The sequence below is a fragment of the Mus caroli genome, unplaced genomic scaffold (genome assembly GCF_978045245.1).
Source record: "Mus caroli unplaced genomic scaffold, Mus_caroli_1 scaffold_9, whole genome shotgun sequence".
Classification (NCBI taxonomy): domain Eukaryota; kingdom Metazoa; phylum Chordata; class Mammalia; order Rodentia; family Muridae; genus Mus; species Mus caroli.
The window spans coordinates 111,118,098-111,144,481 of NW_028227264.1; the positions used below are offsets into that span (position 1 = coordinate 111,118,098).

General features: G+C 41.7%; 1 protein-coding gene and 1 non-coding gene across 12 annotated transcripts; both read left to right on the forward strand.

The window, feature by feature from the left end:
* Positions 1–1,206: 1,206 nt before the first annotated feature.
* Nap1l1 (nucleosome assembly protein 1 like 1) lies at positions 1,207–25,234 on the forward strand. Of its 11 annotated transcripts, none has more exons than XM_029482592.2 (15): positions 1,209–1,346; positions 9,580–9,616; positions 13,850–13,935; positions 15,001–15,103; positions 18,389–18,530; positions 18,734–18,814; positions 19,359–19,484; positions 20,487–20,558; positions 21,246–21,385; positions 21,696–21,841; positions 21,949–21,968; positions 22,571–22,693; positions 23,185–23,214; positions 23,713–23,763; positions 24,434–25,234. In XM_029482592.2, the coding sequence occupies exons 2-15, from the start codon at positions 9,600–9,602 to the stop codon at positions 24,467–24,469; spliced, it is 1,173 nt and encodes a 390-aa protein (XP_029338452.1). In that variant the 5' UTR covers positions 1,209–1,346; positions 9,580–9,599; the 3' UTR covers positions 24,470–25,234. The 11 variants fall into 11 exon arrangements, with proteins under 11 accessions (XP_085699283.1, XP_029338452.1, XP_029338454.1 ...); XM_085843154.1 differs by having other exon boundaries at positions 1,211–1,346; positions 19,356–19,484; XM_085843156.1 differs by lacking the exon at positions 1,209–1,346 and adding an exon at positions 1,977–1,993 and having other exon boundaries at positions 19,356–19,484.
* LOC115032210 (small nucleolar RNA SNORA48) lies at positions 9,794–9,937 on the forward strand. Its single transcript, XR_003837866.1, has one exon. It is a non-coding gene; the product is annotated as a small nucleolar RNA SNORA48 (small nucleolar RNA).
* Positions 25,235–26,384: the final 1,150 nt, after the last annotated feature.

The following is a 26,384-nucleotide window of genomic DNA, read 5'->3' on the forward strand; positions in this document are numbered from 1 at the left end:
GTGGTTTGAACCTGGGGCCTTCCTGCATCTTAGGCAGGCACTCTTACCAAATGAGCTACATCCAAAGGACTCAAAGAGTAGTTATTCTTTCACTAAAATACTAGCACATAGCCTTTTGTATGCACATACTACTTTTTTGCCAAGTTCTTCCATGCCTGATTTCACAACAGATAACCAGATTCTCCTGTCTGTCTGTTTGTATTTCCAATGTTGCCCTATCTCACGATGTGTAGTGTCTGGACGACTCCAGTGAAGGCTTGTGGGAGGATGGGAATATAAAATGTAGACAATGCCTTAGTATTATAGACAGATTAACCTCCCACCATAAAGACCACATTTGGAGCACAGTTGTTTTATTTGACGATCTCAAATTGTGGCACATAGCCACTCTCTGAAAGATTTAAAATCTGATACCTGCACGGGCCTCAGTGTGGCCCTGCCTAAAAAATAAAACCCCAAAGCACCAAACATAAAGAGTTAACAGAACAGGTGATTCATAGTCAACTGAAATATAGCTGCAAGATTTCACATGCTTAAGGGTTGATTTACTTTTTCAGGAAGATGAAAAATTGGTATGCTGATTATTTTCATTATAAAGCAGTAATACGCAAAAATACGCTCTTTGCTTCCATCAAATGAACTAAAGCAGAGATGAAGGGTTGTGTATCAGGTAAACGTGATGTGGAACACCCTAAAAGGCGTAGAGACGCCCTGGGTTAGAAGCAAAACTGGTCGGAGACGCCGCCGAGGTGGTCACAAGAAAAGAGCTGTTAGTTCTCAGCCAGGGTGGGAAAATGGTTTCAGAGGAGAGGGAGGTTGGGGAGGTGGGGAGGACAGGGGGGAGAGGAGTGCCGGGATTAGGCCTGGATGTGGATGGGAATCCCAGCCAGGATACTGCAAGCCTGCCACTAGGCTGCTGTCCCTAACCCAGGGGACAAGGAGAACCAGGAGCGGGACCTATGGGTCGTCGCTGTAGGATTGGGATTTCCACCGCAGCGTAGAAGGGAGAAGAGATGGCGAGCACAAGACCGCCACTGGCGGGAAGCCTAAGGTGCTGGGGAAGAAGGACGGCTTTGTAACCAGGCAACAAGGCCCAGGCCCGCCTCCCGCTCCCGTTGCTAGGCAACGCCGAGGCCAGGGGGAGGGCGTCGGAGCAGCTCTACGTGCTGACGCTAATTGTATATGAGCGCGAGCGGCGGGCTCTCGGGTCTTTTTTAGCGCCATCTGCTCGCGGCGCCGCCTCCTGCTCCTCCCGCCGCCGCCGCTGCCGCCGCCGCTGCCGCGGCCCTGAGTCACTGCCTGCGCAGCTCCGGCCGCCTGGCTCCGCGTCCGAGCCTCCTGGAACGGTAACGGCTGGGGACCGGGAGGGCCGGGTGGCGGGGGCCTGCGAGGTGTCGGGCTGAGGCCGCGGGGTGAGCGCTCCGGAGCGGCCATGCGGCCTGAGGGACCCCGGGGAGCGCCGGCGGCTGCGGGGCGCGCGGGACGGCGAGGCCGCGGGAGAGCGGCGGCGGCGGAGGAGGCCACGCCGCGGGGCGCCCTGGGTCGCCCGGCCGCCTCTGCCTCGGTGGAGCCCACCGCGAGGGCAACCCCCGCGAGGCGGGCCGCGGGGATGGGGGACATGGAAGGAACGGTGGCCCCGCGAGTTCCGCCCGCAGGGAGGGGCTGCGCAGGCCGCGCGGCCTCGGCGCGCAGGAGCCGGGGCACGTGGGGACCGCGCCACGGGCGGCTGGAGACCCCTGCCGGGGCCCACCGGACACCTCCGTCGGAGTTGGAGGAGGAGGAGGAGGGGTCGCCACGAGTACCAGTCCTGCCACGGTCTAACCGGCTCCCCGGGTCTTCCTGGAGGGAACTGTGCTAGCGGATGGGAGGATGGAGGGGAGAGCAGCCTCCACCGCCAGGGTTGTAAGGGGTTAACACGTGCAAAGCGTTCAGCCTAGCTATTTTTTTTTTTTTTTTGTTTTTTTAACAAAAGATCTTGTTTTGTGTCTCACAGGTACAGTTAGAACTTCGATGGGTAACGTGGCCGGGGTATATTTGTGTGGAGAGACTTGATCCTAGTCTCCTTAAACCTCCAGATGGTTCTGAGACGAAAAATAAGAAGGGCTGGCTTGTTGGGGGTGGGGAGTGGGGTTCGAGTTTAATAGACCCAACAGTGTGGTTCTTCCCTTCAGGCAGCACCCCTCCTCCCCCCAGAATTCTCACTAGGGATGAAGTGGAAGGACCATGGGGTGGAACAAGGCATTCATAATATACTGACCAAGCTCAGTGCGCCACATTTCTGTAAAGACCTCAGGAGTGGCATCGGAGGGGAGGGCGGAGACCTGTCCAGAGGGTAGGGCTTCCCAGACTAAAAGGATGCACCAGGCTGTCTTCGAGGGCTAACTACTTCAGACTGTCTCTTGTTTCTAAATTCCAAAATGAGAAACGTTTTAAAGACTTCCCCAACACCTCTAATTTCAGGAGAGCCAACATAAAGTTTGCCACTTTTGAAAATAGATGCCATCAAAACACCTTCCCAAACTTAATATCCAAAGAATACTTTGGATTAGAGGAGTGCCTAAAATTTACATTTTTTTTATTTTTTATTTTTTGGGGGTGGGGTGGGGTTCCAGACAGGGTTTTTCTGTGTATCCCTGGCTGTCCTAGAACTCATTCTGTACACCAAGCTGGCCTGGAACTCAGAAACCCACCTGCCTCTGCCTCCCAAGTGCTGGGATTAAAGGCATGGGCCATCACTGCCCTGCCAAATTTAATTTATTTTAAAACTACCCGTAAATGGGAGGTTTCAGTGGTCTTGGGGAATTCTTATCTTCAAACTTGTTTATGGTTGAAGTGTATATCCCAGATTTAAACTGTACAACTACTTTAAGTCTGGATTGGAGGGATTTAATTTAGCATTAGTAGGGACTTAGACATCTGGCATCAAATCTTGACTTAATAGAAGTTCTTCTCAAGTCAGCATGTAGATTATTAAATAGAAGTTAAAACATACCAAGAAAAGTTTTGTCAGGTTTATCTGTTGCAAAAATACCTGTTCTTTTGTTTTTGGACTTTGATTTTGGTCTTTTATAATTGACAATTTAATACTGATTGTGGCACCTGACTTGCCCTCTCATGAGATTAAAAACAACACTCTGGGCAGAGCCAGTGTGTCTAAAATTCTATAGTTAATTTTCTTATTTGCTTGCTTGTATTGGCTTTAGGTGACATAGGCTGATGATGTCAAAATACATTATTTTGTTCAGTTCTCAAAGGATTAAAGACGCCTAGAGAAATTCTGACCTGTATCTCATACCATGAGCACATAAGCGATTAATTTGTCTGGGTGTGAAGTGCTAAGCTGAGAGGACTGGGAAGAAAGTTGGAAAAGCTTAAGGTCATTATGATCTCTGCTTTACAGAAAACCGCCTGTCAGAATTGGTTAAACTTGACTCAGCCAGTTACATTCAAGTGCATGCTAGAGGTGAGGTCTTGGGAGTGGCTGCCTCACACCTGCTTGTAGATGGCTGGACCACCACCTTACTAGGACACCTTGGGTTAGCAACTCATTAGTAAAAATGTACAGTTTGGACTTTTTTACTTCAAAAGTTTCACATTTTTGTTTTAAAGTGGAAAAGGAGGTATAATTTTCTTCCTTTTTCTTTTCTTTTTTTTTTGGTTTTTCAAGACAGGGTTTCTCCGTGTAGTAGTCCTGGCTGTCCTGGAACTCACTCTGTAGACCAGGCTGACCTCAGAAATCCACCTGCCTCTGCCTCCAAGTGCTGGGATTAAAGCATGCTTCACCATTGCCTGGCTATAATTTTCTTACAATAAATAAAATGCTACAGAGCTGGCTTTTAGAGGTTAAGAGCACTCACTGACTGCTCTTGCAGAGGACCTGGGTTCAATTCCCAGCACCCACATTGTCTCTTACAACTGTAACTGATCCTAGGGCATTCAACACCCACATGGTGTAGGGGCATAAATGTAAGCAAAACGAAGGTTACAAAACATGTTTTTAAAGGGTGATAGATACTACAGGGGAACAAATGGTTAAGTCACAGGGATTATTGAGGTTTTATTTATGATAGGGTCTCTGTAGCTCTACTGTCCTGGAACTGTTGTGGACAAGGCTGCCCTTGCATTCAGAGATTCTTGTCTCTCAAGTGCTGAGATTAAAGGCATGGCCTTGTTTAAATTCCACATGGATCATTTATTTAATGCTGTCAGATAGCATTTAAGTTTTTCTCTTGAAGCTGTCTCCTGTATATAGCTTAGGTAGCAGTACTAAGTCTGGATTGGAGGTAGCAGTACTAACATTTTAACTAGAAAACAGGTCTAGTGTGGTAAAAAGCTTATTTAGGGTTACTTAGTTTTGCAGTGAAGACTTACAGGGTTGGTTTTATCTGCATTTTAAAGCTTCATTTTGTATGTATGTGTGTGTTCCCTACATGTCTGTACCATGTGCATGCTTGGTTACTGTAAGGCTTAGAGGAGGGGTCTAATCCTCTGGGATTGGAGTTTGAGATGATTGTAAGCTGCCAAGTGAGTCCCGAGAATTGGCATCTGGTCATGCAAGGAAAACAAGTGTTGTGAGCACTAAGCTATCTATCTCTTGTCCCTTCATAATGAGTTTTAAAGGATGGTGTCTGACTTGAATTGCTGGACATGGACAGCAGTGTGAAATTCAAAAGCACTGTCCTGGGATTTCCTCTGAGGAGAGGCTACAGTATAGTTAGGTGGTTTTGTTTCAGTATGGAATTTGTCTGCATGCATTTAAATAATAGCTGCTTTAAAAAGCCTTATCTTTGCATATATGAGTCATGTATGCCACATACTTGCATGCAGATAAATTTTGTTACTAGTGAGTGAGGGGTTTGGCCAAAGCTAGTCTTTTGTAGGTGTGCATTGGCTGTTGGGTTGGGTAATACTCAGGGTGTGGAGATCTTTTAGACGGAAGGTAGTGTTGTGAAGTAGTTCATTTTGTTGGGAGTTTAATATGTGGCTGATTGTGACTTGAATTGCTATCGCTAGAATGGAAAAGTGAGTGTTTTAGGTGCTGTTGAGACTGTTGAATTGGAGCCATATTTGGTGCTGAGCCCTGAATTAATGAAACTGCTCCAAAAGAACACATCTGAAATTCTTGGGATGGAATGAAAGCAAGGTTCACGTCATTGAGTTTACTGGGTTATTATAAAACGATTGCCTGCTTCATCATGCAGTCACTATTTTTCTAAAGAGGAAACTTGTCTGCAGATCGGTTGGTATCTCAGGACATTTTCCAAAAAATGATGTGTCAGAGGGTAAGCTAATGGATGCTTGGATATCTGGCTACTAGAAGATCAGTGTTCTGTGGCAGCCTTTCTACTTCTGTGGAAGATTTTTATTTAATTCAGATAAATTGATTTAAGGAAAATTAATTAGAAACCAGTATCCTTTCTCACTGAGATGGTCTGTACACTGTTGGGTTCACACTGAACTGAGATGGTCTGTACACTGTTGGGTTCACACTGAACTGAGATGGTCTGTACACTCTTGGGTTCACACTGAACTGAGATGGTCTGTACACTCTTGGGTTCACACTGAACCTTTTCTATCCCATTATGGTCTTGACTTTTCCCCCCTCATGGTAAAATAGTGCAGTGGTTTGGTTAGGGTTGTATTTTATTTACCTCTAGTGATGGTGGCTTATTATTTAGCTAGATAGAGTGACATACACCTGTTTTCACCTCTAGGATATCTTAAGCTTGCAGTTTGAGTACATCCTGAGCACTCGTGAGTGGTACCTACCACATGTAAAAAAATACTTTAGATACACACCCAACTCTGTCCCAAGTGTTTCTTAGATTATTAACCAAAAGCTACATGTAAGAGAATATTTCTAATGAGATTGCTTGGAGGTATTTTTTTTGCTTCCAGTTATTTGCTTTACCCTCATGTAATTTTATTCATGTTTAAAGGCTGTTTTAGTTGCAGATAGTCCATTGGTTGATACGCTCAAGTGTCCATGCAAGCATGTGTGCCACTGCCCGCAGCAACGCTCTGTCCTTTGACTGCTGTCTCAGGTGTTTATCTTCATTAGGAGAGGAGATTTGGTGGGTTCCTTTAAACTGTGGATTGGTGTTTTTCATTACTTCTAGAAATTTCTTAACTTGAATTTGTGTCTAGTTTCATATTCTGTTATATTCTAAATCTCTTGAGTACTTTCTCAGGCCTGCCTTGCAGCTGCCTTTGAACTGAATCCGTTCCTCGCTGAACCTAATTTATCGTTAAGCCAACCTACTTAACTTGGTGCCATTATTTTTATTCTGGAAGTTCTGTTTAGTTATTCTGTATTTAGAAGATGGCGGTCTTGTTGTAGATAGAGGGTGTTTTCTTCCTTCCTCAACTCCCCTTACTCTTCCCTGAGATCGAACTCAGACCTTTGGAATGCTATGGGACCAGTCTTTGGATTAAACAGTTAAGCTTTTGTAGCATGTAGTATAAGACTAGTTTCTGTTTCTACGAGTTTGAGGCTTAAGAAGAAGAAATCTTATGGACATGAAAGTGCCCGTGAATACATTATCAGAGTCCATGAACTTAATAGCGGACAACATAGTAGATGAAATTGGGCTGTTAGTCCAGGAGAAATGGTTTAATTTTTTTTCTGGGGTATAGCATTTGGGTCTCTGCTTAATTTGGGAAAGTTGCTGTAAAGGTTTTATGGGCCTGGGAATTGAACCCAAGGCACTGCAGGGACACTGAGTTGCTTCCCTAGGTGTGCGCAGGATTTGGATAGCTCCGGGCTATTAAAACTGGGGTTCCATTCTTGGCTGGATGGTGCATCTCATTTAAAGAGGAACTGTAAAGCATTCAAGGCCTGGCTCTGAACTGAGTTCTAAGCCAGTGGAAGTCAGTGAGGTGTGAGGTGCTGGCTCACTCAGCACAGGGAGCCATTGAAATGCTTGAGGTTAGCCGGGCGGTGGTGCCGCACGCCTTTGATCCCAGCACTTGGGAGGCAGAGGCAGGCGGATTTCTGAGTTCGAGGCCAGCCTGGTCTACAGAGTGAGTTCCAGGACAGCCAGGGCTATACAGAGAAAAACCCTGTCTCAAAACCAAAAAAGAAAGAAATGCTTGAGGTTAGTCACTGGGACCACAGGGTCTGACCTCCATGTTTGCACCCTGTCAACTCCTCCCCAAATAAGTGAGTTGTTTGCTTTTTAAATTTGATGATGGCAAGGTAGCTTCCAAAGACATCAGCTGAGAACTAAGGATTTCTTAACTGCTTTGCTAGGGCACAATTTTAAAACAAGTTTTATTCTGTACTTTGGATTTTCTTTTTTTTTTTTTTTTTTTTTTTAAAGATTTATTTATTTATTATTATATGTAAGTACACTGTAGCTGTCTTCAGATGCACCAGAAGAGGGCGTCAGATCTCAGTACGGATGGTTGTGAGCCACCATGTGGTTGCTGGGATTTGAACTCTGGACCTTCGGAAGAGCAGTCGGGTGCTCTTACCCACTGAGCCATCTCTCCAGCCCCCGTACTTTGGATTTTCAAAAGCTGATCTCCTTAGTCTGCTGTCCCCCAATCTGGATGGGAGTTTTTCACAAGAGATGAAAGAATATTGTTTTTCCATGTGGCTCTATGGAGAATCTCTCCCTGGGAACCGAGGCTTACTACTGACTCTTTTCAGATGAATGGCTAGTGGCTCTCAGGATCTGCCTGTCTCAGTGCCTCCCTAGTGTTAGGATTCATTGCAGTCCTGTCTGCATAGGGTAAGTGATGAGGGGTAGAGCTCACATTCCTAGCATCCGAGGATAGCTGTAACTCCAGAGGCCCTCTTCTGGTTTCCTGCACACTCAGCCACACACCTGTGCTCACATTATATGCCATATGACTAGCTATGTGTTTCTTAGTTCGTGCCAATAATGAGGGAGGAGGAATCACAAATACTACTTCTAGGCTTCAATTCTAAGGCATTGCTTTTCTGGTGATTTCTACATAGCTGTTTTGGTGGCTGGACTGTCTTTCACAGTGCAGGGAAGCCGTGTTCCAAAAGCTTGATAGTCCACCGCATGGAAGGCAGAAGTCACCCAGAGCAAGGTTGTGCTGCTGATCTGAACCCCCATTATTTTATGGTGGTCACATGACTGGGAGCCAATCCCATGCTGAAGCTGCTATAGTGTTGGGTTGCAGTTGTAGCTCTCTTCATTCAAACCCTGATTCAATAGTCGTCTTTAGAAGCTTCCAGACGCTATGAGAAATCTAAGAGGGTGGCTGTAAGAATGAGTTTTTTACACAAAGTCTTCTATTTAGCTCAGGTTGGCTTCCATCTCTGAATGCATTAGCTGTTCCTAAGTACTGGGGCCAGTTTTCATAAAATAGCTGAACGGACTAATAATTATACAATGATTAATAATAATTATACAATGCTGGAGTTAGTAAAGACTCCAAGAGTCATAGGAAGGACAGTAGTTAAACAAAGTTTTGCTTTATGAAATGAATGAGTTAAATAAGTTAATGGACTGGGCTGGCAAGATGGCTTAGTAGGTAAAGTTGCCTGGTGCCCTCAGATTTATCCCCAGGACCTGTGTGGAGGGGAAAACCAGCTGCTGTCACTTGTCCTCTGTGCTTTCACGCAGTGCACACACAGTAAATAAACATCACCAAGTGGTAAAAACAAGTGGGTTCTGTAGCTGTGGTGGCACTTAGGTCTGGACATAGCCTGGGGATGGGGAAGCAGGACTGGGTTGAGATCTGCTGGGTCCATGTAGTTTCAAACTGCACAGGGTTACAATGAAGAAAACCTTGTTTTAAAAAATATTTTAAGGGGCTAAGTAAATATTGACCTTTCACTATCATTAAAAGTACTTGAGTAAAGATCACTGAGCTATAAATTTAATAAATGGAGTCTGGATTTATAGAACCTAGTCCTTTTTTTTGTATAATAGACTATGTTCTGTGATTTTTCTTTTAACACATGTGATTTTTAAAGGGAGGATAAAAATAACTAGATTTGGGTGTTTTTGGTTTTTTCTTTTTAGGTAGTTTCTTCATTTTCATCTCCAATGCTATCCCAAAAGTCCCCCATGTCCCCCCCCCCCCCCCGCACCCCACTCCCACTTCTTGGCCCTGGTGTTCCCCTGTACTGAGGCATATAAAGTTTGCAAGACCAAGGGGCCTCTCTTCCCAATGATGGCCCACTAGGCCATCTTCTGCTACATATGCAGCTAGAGACATAGCTAGAGCTAGGGGGGTACTGGTTAGTTCATATTGTGGTTCCACCTATAGGGTTGCAGATCCCTTTAGCTCCTTGGGTACTTTCTCAAGCTCCTCCATTGGGGGCCCTGTGATCCATCCAATAGCTGACTGTGAGCATCCACTTCTGTGTTTGCTAGGCCCCCCTCACAAGAGACAGCTATATCAGGATCCTTTCAGCAAAATCTTGCTAGTGTATGCAATGGTGTCAGCGTTTGGAAGCTGATTATGGGGATGGATCCCCGGGTATGGCAGTCTCTTAGATTTGGGGTTTTATTGATCATCTGGTTTCACTTCAAATGTTTTTTTTACCTTTAAGCAACTCAGGCTTGTTTTTAACACTGTCCTTTTTCCTTGTAGACATTTGGAGTTCTTACAAGATGGCCGACATTGACAAGTAAGTGGGGACCTTGGTTCCATCTCAGATACTTTGTTGTTATGTAGTTAATAGGACAGATTGTAGATTATGAAAATGGATGGTGCTTATGTCCTTTGGTACCCACTATCCTATTGGAAGTTGGGTTAGACTGTCTATTCTAAAATACATTCTATAATCCTTCAAATAGAGTAAACCACCCCCTGGCAATGGGCAAAGAGACACCTTGTTAATGGTGTTGTTCTTATATCAGCCAGGGGCAGAGTAGATGGCAGTCCTTTGTTCATCCTAGCTTGATGCCTGCCTTGGTGGCCAAAGCTGTTTCATGCCTAGGGCACAATTTCCCCCCCTGCCTCCCAACAGCCAGGTATGTGGCACATGCCTTTAACCCCAGTACTTGAAAGGCAGAGACAGGATGTGTGGGAATTTGGAAGCTAGCCTGATCTGCATAGTGAGTTCCAGGACATCCAGAGCTGCATAGTGAGCCCCTGTCTCCAAGAATACCAAAAGAGAAAAATACCTAGTAAACCGTTTGTCAGTAAAAGTGCTGAGCGTGGTGATAGAGCGTAAATACTTGGGAGAATTTTTAGCATGTATATAATTCTCAAAACCACCTTATTAACACTGACTACTGCATGTGTGTAAATATGTAGAATTGCCACAGCAACAGTATACATACAAGTTAAGGGTGGGAAGATGACTTTTCAGTTGTTATCTCTCTTAATTCACATCATTGCTTTTCTTTAGAGTGTTAATGTTGACTTGGAGGAGGGTGGGGCAGTGCTAGGAATAGAACCTAGGGTTTCACACAGGCTGGGTAAGTCCTGCCACCGAGCTGTCTCAGGCTCAGTGTTGGATTTGAAGAACTGAATAGGAAGCATTGACTTAAAGCAGTGTTGGACTTGAGTGGCTTAAACTTGAGGCTCTACAAGGGTGTGTTCTGGTGACTTGGAACACAGATGTAAGCAAACTTTCATGTAGTATGTTTCAAATGTGGATGGATGTCTTATAGGAATACAGTCAGGCAGAGTGGTAGGCTGCACAAAATTTGTCACTTGTAATGTGACAGCCTTACCATTAAAATCCAACACATTAAGATTGCTGTGGCTCTTCAGATATCAAGAGCATGGGTTGGTAGGACAGGAACTTTACCATAAAGTCAGCAAATACAAAGTATGGATGACAGTTTTGGCCCCGTGTTTTCATACATCCTTGCTCACTTTGGAATAGGACAGGAAAGTCAATTACCTTGACATAGCATGACTGAGAGCTGTTATGCTTCTGCCTGACAGGTAGGATACAGAATGCTAATGAACACTCACTGAAATTTGAAGGCTGTTAACACTTTGCCTCCAGTGTGATCCTGAAGTTTAAAGCCACAGTTCTGGTCACTTCCATTCTATTTCTTTTGATAAGTGTGAGTCATTGGGCTTTAGTTTTTAATGTGTCTAGTTTTGTCTAACTGGTCACTTAATAGTAGCCTTATTTCAGTGATTCTGCCAAATTCAATGGCTTTCAGTTGTACTTTGTCCACTGGCTATGTCTTCTCCTTCTCAGCTCCTGTTAGATGCTGTGTGCTCCTATTATCTCCTCTATTATTAGCCAGTTTCTCATCTTTGTCTCTTTGCTCTTCTGTCTGGACAAATATGTTGAAACTTCTTTCTGTTTGTGTTCTCAATTGCTTTAGTTTTCTCTTGCTCTTGTTTTCTTTTTCTGGTTTCATTGACTGTCCTGTCTTTGAGTGTTTCCTTTCTATTTAGTCTTAATTAATCTTACGTTTTCTTTTATCCTTTTGTCTTAGACTTAACTTGTAATAGGTTTTCTTAATGAGGTAGGGAGGGTCATCTGCTTGTTGATTGCTGTTGAGGGATCTGGATGAGAGCAATGAGAGACATTAACAGTAGTAGTTGATGAGAATAAGGTTTGGAGGAGGGTGTTGTTACTGTGGGACTCTGAGGTAGATAGGCTTGGTGCTTGCTTAGGAACTGCCCAGTGTCAGAGTGGGTCTCCTTGGTGAGCAATGTCAGCATGTACAGCTGCCTTTCAGTGCTGTGGGAATCAGCTTAGAAGGCAGCTAGGAAGGCCTTGAGCATTTTATATATGTACACACGCACGCGCGCGCGCCTTAGTAGGCACTCAATGTCTGCTTTCTCAGGCTAAGCTGTGAGTTCTGTGTCCAGAGTAGAAAGTGCCAGGATTCTGCGAGGACTTAGGGTTAGACTACTTAGTGTCTCCCCTAGGTTAGCCATCTCAGTACCACTGCCCACCATGCTTACCCTTCACATTTCCTACCTAGACTTCAGTTCTCTCAATAAAGTTGATAGTTGCTTATGTTTTCTGGCTTCAAAATTTTGCTGTTCTCCTTTCCTTGACATTTAGTCTTAACTCTATCTTAAACAACACTTGAATGCTTTTCCTGGTTTTGTTTGTAAGTTGATTTTAGAGTTATTTTATGTATGAGAGCTCGCTCTGTATGTACACGTGCATGCCAGAAGAGGGTATCAACCCCACTACAAATGATTGTGAGCTGTGGTTGCTATGAATTGAACTCAGGACCTCTGGAAGGGCTGAGCCATCTCTAGCTCCCTGATTTTTGAAGTATTAAATTAAGCACTATTATGTCATCTTAGCTTTGTAGCCATCATTTTGTAAACAATTAGAAAAGTTGATTACAACAGCTTGACCTCCCTGCTGCTTAATTTTATATGGTGGTTAGGCCTGGGAGGTGAGAGAGCCAGGAGACTGAGAAAGGCTTAGTTAGTAGTGAGTGATTTAAGCATTTTGAGCCTTAAGACTATTCAAGTAGTTACTTCAGCTGTTTTGTTACTATGTCTTACATTCTAATACTAAATTTGTAGTACTTATAGAACTAGAAGTAGGCTAGATTTGACCCTATGATAACAGCTGGTGAAATTTTTTAAAGTCCTAAGAAGAGGTGTTGAGTAAATATTTGAAGATACTAAAGGAGCAGCTAATGCAAGCGACCTCTAGCTCTGTGTGCATGCACAGAAGAGCATAGAGTCAGAGCCTGAGTTTCTAGGACCTTCGATTTCTATTAGCTTAGACTTTAACCCAGATGTTAAATGAGGCCCATGTCCACCTATAGTCCCAGACGACACTCTGGAGATTGAGGCAGGACCATAGTGGCCTTGTAGAGTGCCCAGTTATACATGGCAAAACCTTGTCAAACAAACAAAAAAAACCCAGAGGAAATTTGTCCTTAATCTTACCCCTCTACTGCTAGATGAACTCTTATGTAGACAATGATTCTCCAAGATGATGAGAAAGATGTTAGTTACCTTTTGCCTAATGAAACCATCCTGGTTAAACTTTAAGCAAGATGTTGAGTCAAAGATCATAATATTTCTTACCCATCTTTACTATGAAGTTTAAAAAAAAGTGTCCAAAGATAGTACAGTCCTCTGTAAGTGGTCATAGCCATCAGCGATAGATAACAGGGTGTCTTGGTATTGTTGGTTGGTTTGGTGTTTTGAGACATGGTTTCTCTGTACAGCCCTGCTTGTCCTGCTCTGTAGACTAGACTGGCCTTAAACTCATAGAAGTTCCCCGCTGCCTCTGCCTCCTGACGACTAGCTAGGATCCTCTGTTTTAGAACTAACACCTTCATTCTTAGATTTAATTACTTAACATTTTCTGGGATATCTCATGGTCTAGTGTGGTTGTTGAAGCTGTAGTACCATTTTACAAGGATTCTTACAGTTTTAAATTATTTGTGCTGTATATAATCTTACTGCCACAGCTACGGCTGCATGGTATCACATCTTACCAAAAACAAACAGGACAAAAGAACTCAGTAACTCACTGCAACATCAGGCCTGTAAACTCACCACTCAGAAAGGTTGAGGCAGGAGAGTCAGAAAGTTGAAGCCCATGTTCAGCTACATAGGGTGGACTACATGAAACAAATGTACAAAACCTGCAGCAAGGAAATACCATTGCAAACCTCGCATCCTAGTTACAGAAGAGGCTGGGCATTGCTGCCCTGTGGAGATGAAGGTTCTTCATTAGTGATGTAAGAATGTAGTCTTTGGATATGGGTGAAAAGCTCACAGACTAACCAGATACAGCTTGATGTTCCCACTGTGGTTGGCTGGTTAGTGCAAGGTAGGAGGCTGGATCACTGAATCTCTGGACTGAAAGAAGCATATTTATTTAGACAGTCTATACAAGTTGCTCTAATCTTGTTTTGTAATTCATACATTTAAACTATGGTGTGATGCTATGACATTGTAGCAAAGAACAGTCTGAACTTGATCAAGATTTGGAAGATGTTGAAGAAGTAGAAGAAGAAGAAACGGGTGAAGAAACAAAAATCAAAGGTATTCTTTTAAATTACTTGAGGAGCCAGCAATGGCTGGCACTTGTGTTCTAGAGATTAGTGGGAACTGTTCCCCCTTCCCTGGACTTGTCCATTGTCCTCTCTCCTGATCCAGTCCTTGAGTTCAGGAACTGTGTATAGGACACAGGAAGAAAGGAAGATGGGAGTGTAGTCACTGACATTCCTCACTGCTGCTGTGTCGGGAACTGAGTTTCTTCTAAACTGAGAAATACTAGACGGGTTGGAAGTAGACTTTACTTGGCAGTACTTCTAAACTGTGTTTACTACTTAATTGTATAGGAAGCATTGTGTGTGTCTGTCCTCTTAGACACCAAAAGGGCACTTGATAGTGTCCATGTAGTAATTTGTCCAGGAGTAGTGCTGATGGAGTAGATGCGGTCCCCGGGTACCAAGGTGACTCCCTTTCAGCTTTAGCCAGATGGATTTTAACTGTGAGAGCAGAGTTCTAATTGATGTTGCCAAATGCCTATTGTTATAACTGTATCATTTAGTTACTAAACTATTAAAAGCTAGTTGGTCTCCAAGAATATAACTGAAAAAAATTATAAATTTAGCCTATATAAATTAAATGTAATCATAAAAAGTCACTTTTTGGCCTTAGTTACAACCTGTGGCTATTTTGCAATATTATAATCTTAAAATTATACATGTACATAAAATATAGGCACATCTTGTTAGCATTAAACAACTTCCATACAACTCCTTCCTTTATCTCTGGCCTGGTAAGTGCTGACTGCCCCCAGATTACCGTCAAGAGTCTCCGACACCTGGATGCACCTCTGGGCTTCCCCAGCGTGAAAGGTGGATGAAATTGAAGATAATAGAAACAGAAAAGATTGTGCTCATTGAGCTTGTAGAAAGCCCTAGAGAGATCCTGTGCATTAGATAGAGATCTTAGAAACCCGGAGGTCTCTACATTTCTCCTCATCAGACCAGCATTTATGGGCCTGTTAGAAGACTTCATGATTGGATTGTCAGTGGAAAAGAAAGAAAAGCAGAAACAATTTCATGAATCCCTCTTTCAATGCCCCTTTCTTTTTAAAAGCACGTCAGCTAACTGTTCAGATGATGCAAAATCCTCAGATTCTTGCAGCTCTTCAGGAAAGACTTGATGGTCTGGTAGACACACCAACAGGATACATTGAAAGGTACAAGATCTTTTTTTTTTTTCCCTCCCCCTATCTTCCTTTGAGTTTATCTGTGTGATCCTGGAAAGCTGATGTCTGTTAGTGTCTAGTATAAAATTTGGGGGAGTTATGATGAAAACATCTGTTTAGATTGGGTCTTGACTTGCTTCGTTCATGTATGTAGGAGATGTATTGATCTTAGCCATTTTTATGATTTGTTTAGAAGTTTGTTGAAATGTACAGAACTAGAAATACAGATTTCTGTTTTTAAAGACAGGTTACTTCTTGTGATTTAAGGCTTAAAATTGCTCAGTTTTCTAGTTTTGAGGTCCCTGTGTTCTGTCTTTCGATGCTTAATGGAAATGTGTTTCCTGGTTCTGTGTCTCCTGGTCTTTTACCTCCTTTTCCTTTAATAGGACCATCTTGACCCAGATTGTACTGGATGCACAGCATTTTGTACATACTCACACGGAACTATACACTCTTTACCTGGGCCAGTCTTGTAGCAAGATTCCTAGACATGCTGGATGTTTAGTGTGAAGGTGGCTTTTTTCCATGTCTGCCAGCAGTTGGCATCCAGCTTTTGTAGATGATTTTCTCACTGTAACCCAGTCTGGAGGTGAGATCTTGTTTTACTTGTATTTCTGGCAGCTGCTTCTCAGAAGGTGGATGAGCCTTGTGGTCCATTTGTCCTTGGTCCGGTTTCTCACTGACATTACTTTCATTTTGTTAGAATATTTATGGAAATCTTTGCATACTCATATTTTCATCTTAGCATTGTAAAAACATTTCAGTAAACAGAAATCCTTAAGTTTTATATTAGCAAAATGGCTGGCCTGTTTTTCAATTTATGTCTGGATTCAAATTGGTTTGGAAGTCTTAGCTCCTATATTCTTGGTGGCTAAGTTTAATTTAGGTCTTTCATTCCTTCAAAGTCCAGGTAAACATCCATTTTTAGTAAGTTCTTACAAAACTCTATTAACTGAGCTATTCTTTTTTTCTGTTACACATTTAGACACTGCGGCTTTGTACTGTGTGTTTATCCTACAGGGTGAGTTGCTTCCACCCAACTCTGCAATTTTCAAGTCATCAAGACTGCTTGTTCTTGTCACATGACCTCTCAGTAGATCTGGCAGATGACAAGATGCTTCCTTGCATCCGTACTGTCTATCCTTGACCTGTGTGATTGACAGGGTTCTCAAGTTCTTTAGTTCCTGAGGTTTGATATTGCTTGCGTTCAGGTTCATGGATTGGCAGAGTAGTGTATCTTCCTACCATCGGCTTGTCTGTATACTTGGAGTTACAGCACACACTGTCTCAGGGTTGTGGCTTCTTCATAGAATATTGGTTCTGTTCATTTCTGTAGTTTTCATATGGTATTCCTGCTGTGAATAGTGTTCTTTTATATTGTATTTCTGCTATATGGAGAATTGCTGTGTTTTTCTTTTAGAAAATTATTAGTGTATCCAGTAGCATTGCTAAAATCATTGAATAATTTATAGTCCTGGCCGGCGTAGAGCAAGCTGACTTACAGTTCTCAGGAAGGTTGCCTGCCTTTGTCTTCCAAGTACTGGGAATAAAGGGCTGTACTACCACCATGCCTGGCTAACATTTTATTTTAAAATCTAATTTGGTTTGTCTAAGTTTTCTTTTGTGTTAATTTTGGTTTGCTATATTCTAAACATGTATTAGATTAGGTTTAAAATAGGCAGTTGTCTTGATCTTGCTAATGTTTCTTAGCACCCTCATTTCCCACCCCTCAGAAAGGGTTTCTCTGTAGACCAGGCTGGCCTCGAACTCAGATCTCCCTGCCTCTCCTCCCAGGTGCTGGGAGTGAAGCCTAGCTAGCTCATGACCAGGCTCTTAGCTTTTACCGTGGACTTGTTTTGCATTTTTTGCTGCTCTCTCCCTTATTCCTGGCCAATTGTGTACTTTCTTAGCATTGCCTCTCAGTCTAATCTGTCCTTCATGGCCTTCATGTGCGCATGTGTACTTGCCCAAGGAGCCTAGGAAAGGTCCTAGAAGTTAGAGGTGGTGCTGGGAACTGCAGGAGCAGCAAACACTCTTAGTCACGGCGCCCGCCCACCGTTTGTAACTTGTAACTACTGTCTGTCTGTCTGGGGTGGGTAGCATAGGAGGTAAACTGTTTGGTGCTCTTGTGATGCCAGCCTGGGAGCTGAACTCAGTGCCTGGAACCCATACCAAAGTGAAAGAGACCTTTCCCACTTCTCAGTGTGGTCCTTTGACTATACACAGCTCCCCAACTGGGCAATAATAAATAATAAAAGCTAAGTGCAGAGCAGAGACTACATCCTGATGCTAATTAAGGTGTCATCAGTACTGTTTAGGTTACCTGTATTTCCATGTAATAACTTGGTTTAGTCTGGAAGTTTCTAGGAAGGATATGTTAATTAAGGATATGTAAAAACATGGGTTCCAGTTCTCACTGTAGACTGGTTAACATTTAAATATGTGGTATATATGTGTATTCATGCCTTTATATTTTGTAGATTCTTTGACTATATTTTATTCTAACATTAAGATGCATATTCAATTTTTCACAATTTGAATATGTATTTTTATTTGGTATTATAAGCTACTAAAGCATTAAGTTGCTTTATTTTAAGATTTTCTTTTTTATTAATTAATTTATTTTTTAATGTATAAGAGTGTTGGGCCTCCATGACCATAGTGTGCACATAAGAGGGCTTTGGATTCCTTGGGTCTGGAGTTACAGGTGGTTTACAAATTCCATGTGGGTGCTGGGAATTAAGCTGGGGTCTTTTGCAAAGCAGTAAGTGCTTTTAACTATTGAGCCAACTTACCAGCCCAAGTTACTTCCTTAATTAAGTTTATTGGTTTGTTTTGAGACACGAACCCTGTTTGATCTGGCTTCAGGCTCACGATTGTAGCTTCTTGGCGTTTCTTCCTGTCTACAGATTCTGGGGAATCTGACTTAAGCTGTCAGGCTTGTGGAAGAAATAGAAAAAAACTGATCTGAGAGTGAACTGATAATAGTTGAATTTCTTAATTTTAACTACTTCAGTGGTTAGGTCAAGAATTATTTTATAAAAATTTGGAAAGAAAATTCAACCTGGCTTAAGGGTATTTCTTGTGTTTGTCTGGATTTTTTGTTTTGTTTGGTTTCTATTGATTTATCCTACTTGCTTTTATAATGAAAGGATCTGTATGTCTTTTGAATTTCAGTTACTTTAAATTCCTTGCTTCAACTTAGAAACTTACCCACTTGAATGTTGTATGGGAAGTGTGACTTGTGTTTTTCTATGATTTTCTGTAACTTTTCAGCTTGCCTAAGGTAGTCAAAAGACGAGTGAATGCTCTCAAGAATCTTCAGGTTAAATGTGCACAGATAGAAGCCAAATTCTACGAGGAGGTTCATGATCTCGAGAGGAAGTATGCTGTTCTCTATCAGCCTTTATTTGATAAGGTAATTATTTATACTACTTTGTAAGTTAACTCAGGAGACAGGCTTGGTACTTGGATCTCTCAGTGGGATGGGTATTAGAGGTGTCTGAGAGCAGCAGTGGCAGGGATTAAAAGCTGTGGTATTTATTTACTAATTAACTCAGAAACCAGGAGTGTCAAGATTTGGGTGCTAATGTTTTTACATAAGCTGTCTTTTTATTTTAGCGATTTGAGATCATTAATGCAATCTATGAACCTACAGAAGAAGAATGCGAGTGGAAACCAGATGAGGAGGATGAAGTTTCGGTCAGTACCTTGTGGTTTCCTGTATTTTAGATGATAGGACGGACCATAAGCAACTTTGTAAATACTGGGGATCGATCAGCAGTGATCAGCAGTGTTCGTAGGATGAGATGAGCTATTCCTCAGCCTGGCAGTGCCTCGTTTTGCATTTCAAGCATCTCCTGTAGTTTCCTTTGACTTTTTGAGGACTGTTGGAAGAGCATATGATTTTCAGGTGAAAAGCTTTTCTGTGACCTGCCTGCAGTGAAGGATGACAGGGCTGAGGGAAGGCTGCTGAGCTAGGGGACCGTGCTTCTTACCGTAGCTACTCTGCAGGGTATGATGAGTAAGGACCTCAAGCTGAACAGTGGACACGGTTTTGTTTGCTGTGGTTAAAGATCTTGTTATTGACTCTCTTCAAGTTCTTGATGTGCGTGGTGGGTCTTTGTAAGGTGGCGATGAGAGCATTGATTGCTATGGGATTGAAGTTTTCCAGTGTGTTAGTGAAGGTTTATCAGAAGACCTCTCATAGTAGTCATTCCGTTGTTTGCTGTCTTTTTTCAAGGAGGAGCTGAAAGAAAAGGCCAAGATTGAAGATGAGAAAAAGGATGAAGAAAAAGAAGACCCAAAAGGAATTCCTGAATTTTGGTTGACAGTGTTTAAGAATGTTGATTTGCTCAGTGACATGGTTCAGGTAATTAATTCACAAAGCCACCTGTTAACCCAAAAGAAAATTTTGATATCTGTGGTTTTCTTATGATTTTAAAATTTTTTTTTTTTTTTTTTGTGGGGGGGTTGGTTTGTATAGCCCTGGCTGTCCTGAAACTCACTTTGTAGACAGGCTGGTCTTGAACTCAGAAATCCACCTGCCTCTGCCTCCCGAGTGCTGGGATTAAAGGCGTGCGCCACCACACCTGGTGTTCCTTATGGTTTTATATAAAGAAAATTCAGTTTTGGTTAATCAAAATAATTTTAAATTCATTAATGAAGTGGTGTCTTTGATCACTCTTAGTTGGTGCCTTCTCACTGTTCACAACACCTTCTTGTATTTCTGTACTTAGTATCAAGGCAGGGTTGGTGAGAAAATGCTAGTGTTTAGTTTGCATTGCACTAAAAAAGGTTTTCAGTTTGAAACTTGTTTTAATCCAGGGGGGATTTGCATCTTAAATGTAAAGCTGCTTATCTCACTTATAAAAAACCAACACAGATGTCCACTTATTTGGGAAATGGCTTCTCTTGTTCTTGAGCCGTTGCTGTCTGTGTAGTGCTGATGGCCTAAACTAGGGGTGACTTCGGGGTTAGCAGTGGGAAGGACTGATCTTCAGGGATGAGTGTGAGTGTGTTTCTGCTTTGCCACAGTAGAGAAGGAAGGAAAGAACAGCAGATAAGCAGGAATTATTGTAAAATAAACAGCCTTTTTTAGACTTTCGTAATTTTCAGCCTGGGCAGGTAGTATGCTGCAGAAGCACAGTATGAGGTAGCTTTGTGTCAGACTTGTGGAGAGGTTTTAGGGTTCATAGTTCACTGTATGAAACGTCTGTAACAAGACACTCCCTCCCTATAGCCACTAGTTTCTGTGTGGTAACAGGACACTGACCCTAAAATGTAATAGACACTGCCTATAGTCAATAGTTTTTCTGTGTTATAAAACATTGACCCTAAAATGCCATATTAAATGCTAATTTTTATTTTGAAGGAACATGATGAACCTATTCTGAAGCACTTGAAAGATATTAAAGTGAAGTTTTCGGATGCTGGCCAGCCTATGGTAAAGAAGTTTTAAATATTTATAGTTTTGTAGTATAGTGTACAGATAAGTTTTAAACGCAACAGTCAAGAGTTCGGTTGGAGTATGGGATTAAATTGGACACTAGGCACTCTTAACTAAGTATGTGCATGTTTGGTTTCGGGGCTTGTGATTCTGTACTTCACTCCAGTACTGTGGAATTTAAGCTTTGTAAAAGTAAAGATCGTGATCTTAGATGAAAGGAGATAAACTCTTAAAGGTGTCTGCCTGGGACTGACTACAGGCAGATGGTGCTTAAGGGCCTGCATGAGGAGAGATCAGCTAATAACCCTTCTGTGGCTACTGTGGGCACTGCTGTTAATGAATAAAGGATCAGGCCACAGTCACGTCTTTCAGGGTTGAGCGAGGGTGTAGCTTCATGTCTAAGAGCTGTCTTTGTGGGGAGATGGAAAGAAGGGGCACTTGGTGGTTTACTTAGATATAACTGACCGAAATGATAGTTAAGGGTGAGAGCAGATTGTGTCATTATTTGTTTTTGCCTGTTAACAGAACTACGAGTTTCCTCTGCATCCCTGTTAGCATTGTAGTTCAGAGTGAGAGGAAGAGCATTAGACTTGGGTATATGCTTATCAAAAAGCACAGGTCAAACTGTTCACTGATGCGCTGACATGGTTTGAGAACTTAACTCCCTTTTGTTTTCTTTTAAAGAGTTTTGTCTTAGAATTTCACTTTGAACCCAATGACTATTTCACAAATGAAGTGTTAACAAAGACTTACAGGATGCGGTCAGAACCAGATGATTCTGACCCCTTTTCTTTTGACGGACCAGAGATTATGGGCTGTACAGGGTGAGTTGCCCGTCCTACGGTGTTTGTGATTGTAGGTAGAGCTTTAGTGTTCCGTTCCTTTGTGTATCCTGTAGGGTTCTTACGATTCGGTCTCCCATTTTCCTCTGGGTCTGACTATCGTGTATTTATGGGAAGGAATAGACTATTAGTCACTTTATTATATCATGTTAATGTTATTACAAATCAATAGATTTTAAATTTTTGTTTAGGAAATACCCAAATTTTAATTTGACATGTAAAAATCTTGTATTTGTAAAAATCTAGCTATCAAATGTGCTAAAATAAAGAATTACATATTTTGTTTCTTAAGGTGCCAGATAGATTGGAAAAAAGGAAAGAATGTTACTTTGAAAACCATTAAGAAGAAGCAGAAACACAAGGGACGTGGGACAGTTCGTACTGTGACTAAAACAGTTTCCAATGATTCTTTCTTTAATTTTTTTGCTCCTCCTGAAGGTAAGTAGTGAGTAGTAGCTCAATTTATGTTGGGTGTTGGTGTGTGCTGTACTGTAAGCTGGGCTTAATTATTATTTTTCTGATGTGGATTTCTTTTAATTTTGCAGTTCCTGAGAATGGCGATCTGGTAAGTTGAGTTACTGAAAGACTCACTGTGACATTGGTTGGTCTTGAACTCAGATCCACCTGCCTCTCCTTCCCCAGGCACTGGGATTAAAGGCACTTCCTACCATGCCCGCTAAATACTCAGCATTGCTTTATGTGTGTTAGTGTTTGCCAGCATGTATGTATGTTCCATTTGTGTGATTGATGCCCCTACAAGTCAGAAGACGACAGAGTCCTCTGGAATGGTTCGCTGGTTTTGTGGATGCTGGGAACTGAACCTGGCTCTTCTGCAAGAGCAGACAATGCTGTTAAATCCCTGAGCCTTATTAACCTGCTGAGCCATCTTCCTAGCCACATCTTTGTTATTTCCAAAGGAATGCCTTCGTGTAGCAAGGTTTCTTTTATGTTTTTCTCTTTCATCACAAAGTCTTACATGATAAACAGTCCTAACTTCTATTTACTGCAGTTTTTCTTGGTGTATATGCTGGCCTACCAGCTTATTGTTAGGTATTAGGTATTAACACCATGCAAATCCAGCACTTGCATATGGCTTACTTGATAAGTGTCAAGTAGGCAGGATTGCAGCTTTGTCACAGCCGACTGACTGACAATTCCCTCTGATAGGATGATGATGCTGAGGCCATACTTGCTGCAGACTTTGAAATTGGTCACTTTTTACGCGAGCGCATAATCCCAAGATCAGTGTTGTACTTCACTGGAGAAGCGATCGAGGACGATGACGATGACGTGAGTATACTTAAGTCCTGCTGTCGGGGGAGCCTTTTGTTGGGTGCCATAGTCAGAATTGGTGAGAGGTTAGGTTGACTGTTTAGTCAGGTAGGACATACAGGGTGCCCGGTGCCGCTAAGCCTTTGGACAGCTTTTCGCTTTTCTCAGCTGTGAAGAAGACTTTAGGATAGTTAGATTCATTTACAGTCGGGTCTTGTTTTTCTCTTAGAAAATGATTCTGAATTGCTAAAATGTGGTTACCTTGACGTTTATTTTATTTTGATGTCATTGTCATGAAACAACCAGAACTCTTAAATGTTCATGGCAACATTTATGTAGATAATACAGAGTCTGCAGAGAAAGTGTAGGGAGATGCTGTAGCCTGTAACCGAGAGCACTGAGAGCATTTCTGCTCAGGTCTTTGTAATACATTTAGTGTTCAGATGATGGGTGTTGCTAATCTGTGCTCCCTGACTTGTTCTCACTCACACTTTCACTTGTCTTTTCAGTATGATGAAGAAGGTGAAGAAGCTGACGAGGTAATGTTTACCAAATGAGCAAATAATTCACTGTATAACACATTGAGGAACAAAAATGAGTGATTAATGTATTCCTTATAATCATTCTGTGATTTGGGATAAATTTTGGAAACTATGATTTTAGAATTCTACAGCCAAACAATGTATGTATAAGGTTTCAATAAATAAATTGCAAAACTCAGCAACATTTTTTTTTTATTTCAAATAATTTTGTTCTGCTGCAGGGTTATCAGCTCTTTGAAGAAGTCAAAAGCTGCAGTAAACTTTTTCAACGTTGGCTGCAGTAAATCTTTTCAATAAAAGCTGTCTGGATGTCTCAAGTTGTGTTGGGAAATTTTTCATATTAGAAGCTTTGAAATTAAATTGTATTACCAACAAACTCTGTAATCATGAAAATCTGTTGACCCATAGAGTAACTTGTATAAAATTTCCATACATTATGAGCCAATTTTTCTAGTATGTACCTACTTCATGGATGCATTTTGAACTTTAATATAGGAAGGGGAAGAAGAAGGAGATGAGGAAAACGATCCAGACTATGACCCAAAGGTGAGCAGAACTGTGCTGGCCTTCCCTCTGCTTCACGCTAGAGTAGGCGTAGATGAGATAGATCCTCTCTTTACTTGCTATTATTTGGGATTTGACCTTTTTAAAGAATTAAACCGGTTGCTTAGATTGTTTTCCACACAAAGGAAAGTTATAATTAGCTAAAACAAGTCTGGAGGCAGGACTGCTTTGAACTTTGTATTCTCCAACTACTATTAAAATTATTTGATTCCTAAAGGTCCCAGTTTATAATTCTTGGAATTTTAGGGTTAGTAAATCATTGTCTCTTCAAAGTTTGTAATAATCTCCAGGATTCATTCGAAACCTAAAATTTCCTTTATTTTGTTCATCTACTATTTTGTTCATCTACCATTTGCTGTAAAGCACTGGGAAGATACTTTAAGCATGTAGAGGAAGTTAAGAGTAAGATACTTTGATAGATAGGAATTAGTGTTACTAATTAATCAGTGGTATTTTGAGGTTATAGACTATCCCAGGAAGTAAGGCTTCATTAATGTACACTGCAGTGACTGTGAGCATTAGTTTGTCACTATCCTGTATTTTCTGTCTTCACTGTAATTTTTTACAAGATATTATGATAACTAAAGTACTTGTTTAAAAAATGCATCGCAGTTGGTAGAAGATAGATTGACGTGTTGTTTTCCTTTAACAGAAGGATCAGAACCCAGCCGAGTGCAAGCAGCAGTGAGCAGTGACTGGCCTTGAGGACGGCCGCCCTGTAATAGCCTAAACATGACTCATTTACTTACAGCCTTATGGTTTTGTATTTTCTTGGTAGAATCAGTAAGTTTTTAAGGGAAAGGAGATTGATATTTGAAGGACGAGTTTGTTCTACCTAGCATCCTAGCCTAGCTCTGTCAGATACGTTAACGCATACATCCTCTCTAATGCATGTTCATTTATTGCTGCAGTTTGGTTCCTCTGGAGTATTTTCATCATGTAGCTTTTGGAATACAATTATGAAAGCCAACTGTTGAACATACTTGGAGTAGCTGTTTCCTTCCTAAAGAACCAAAGTTGTTTTCAGCTGTAGAACAGGTTGCAGTCCGCCTGCATTAGCTGTGTTTTCCCTTACGTTGATAGAGGGACGCACAAGGCATGATGACATCATTGGAGGGAGGAGAATTGTGGTTAAGAATTTCCAGTAAGATCAAACTTAATAACTGAGATTATGAAAGCATTTTTATGTTTTCGATGATATAAACAAAAGTCAACTCATTTATAGCAAGGTGAACAAACCCTAGGTTCTCTTGAAGTTGATAGTATTTAATGTATTTTGAAAATTAACCTCCATTAATTAAATCTTTTCTCTGTGGTAGGGCCTACCTTCTGCTTTCCTGGAAAAGATGAATATACATCATTTGAACCCATTTTGAGTTTTTCTGTTGTTTGTTTGCCTAATTTTGTTTTTATAGCCTAAAATAAAAATATGACACAGTTTTAGCTCTCATGGGATGCTGTCTCGGTTTGTACTGATTGAGGCCATTGCAGAGGGTTAGTTGGAATTCAGGGGTGCCTAGTTTTCTATATTGAACAACGCTGGAGGAGCTAATACACACGTGCTTTAAAAAAAGTGATATGCTCTAGACTTGAGCAGAAAGGTGCAGTTGTGCTTGTTAGAACTGAAACCTGTTTGGACTTTGTTTATTCTGTCCTCAGTGTGGAGGATGAGTGTCGGGAGCCATGCTGTTTTTACTGTGCATAACCAAGGATGGGTGAGACTGTTGATTCAACTACCTCAGCTCTGCTAAGGCACATTGGGGTAAATCTCACAAACTCTCTCAGTCTTACTTACAAAATGCTCAAAAAATTGGGCCTCTATACCATGAGTGTGATTGATATTCAGCATTATATTCACACCAAGCTTTGATGATTAAACTGGAGAATGAAGTTTAAACACTTCTATTCTAGATCTGAGCATGTGGCTCCAATTTTAGTGGGAATGAATGAAAGTAGTGTATGATTTCAAGAGATTGGAGTTTTGGGATTTTTGTTAGCATTTTACCCCCCTTCAGATATTTCAAGTGACCACATTATAAAACACCCTAAGGTGGTAACGAGGCAGGGGAGGATGGCATGAAGTTGCATTAAGTTTCAGACCACTGAGAGCCACATTTAAAATACCTCAGGCTAATTACTGTTCACTTTGGGGGGCAGGAGTAGGTTTTGACAGGGTATAGTAATTGGATTGTACTCCAAGGAAAGTTCTGCTGTTAATAAAATTTACATTGAGGAAAAACATTTGTTTTGAGGTGATAGTTCTTTCTGTGAGATTTTAGTATTCCAGCTCTTAGAATGTGAACACATTCGAGAGCTAACATCTTCCGGAGAGTTTTAACTACTGGAAATCCTTAACCAATTATATTTTATTTTGAGAATGATTTGGATGCTTTTTCTAGGATGGTTTCTGCTATTTTCTGTAATCATAGTTCATCTAAATACAGCCTATTTTCTTGAACATTGAAGTTTGTAACCTAAAGATAGGATCTCATTTTCAGTGAACTTACAGACTAGCAGGCTTCCCTTCTGTAGGAAGTAGCTGTTGCCAAAGCGAAGAGCTAGCTGGCTCTTGTATAATGGGAAAGTGCCGTGTGGAGGGAGCT

Excerpts from the sequence above, each read along its gene's own strand:
- Nap1l1 (XM_085843153.1), top strand. The coding sequence starts at position 9,892 with ATGCCTGCCTTGGTGGCCAAAGCTGTTTCATGCCTAGGGCACAATTTC. Across the intron at positions 21,386-21,695 it reads GAGATTATGGGCTGTACAGG|GTGCCAGATAGATTGGAAAA; the intron begins GTGAGTTGCCCG and ends TTGTTTCTTAAG. Across the intron at positions 23,215-23,712 it reads AAGGTGAAGAAGCTGACGAG|GAAGGGGAAGAAGAAGGAGA; the intron begins GTAATGTTTACC and ends ACTTTAATATAG.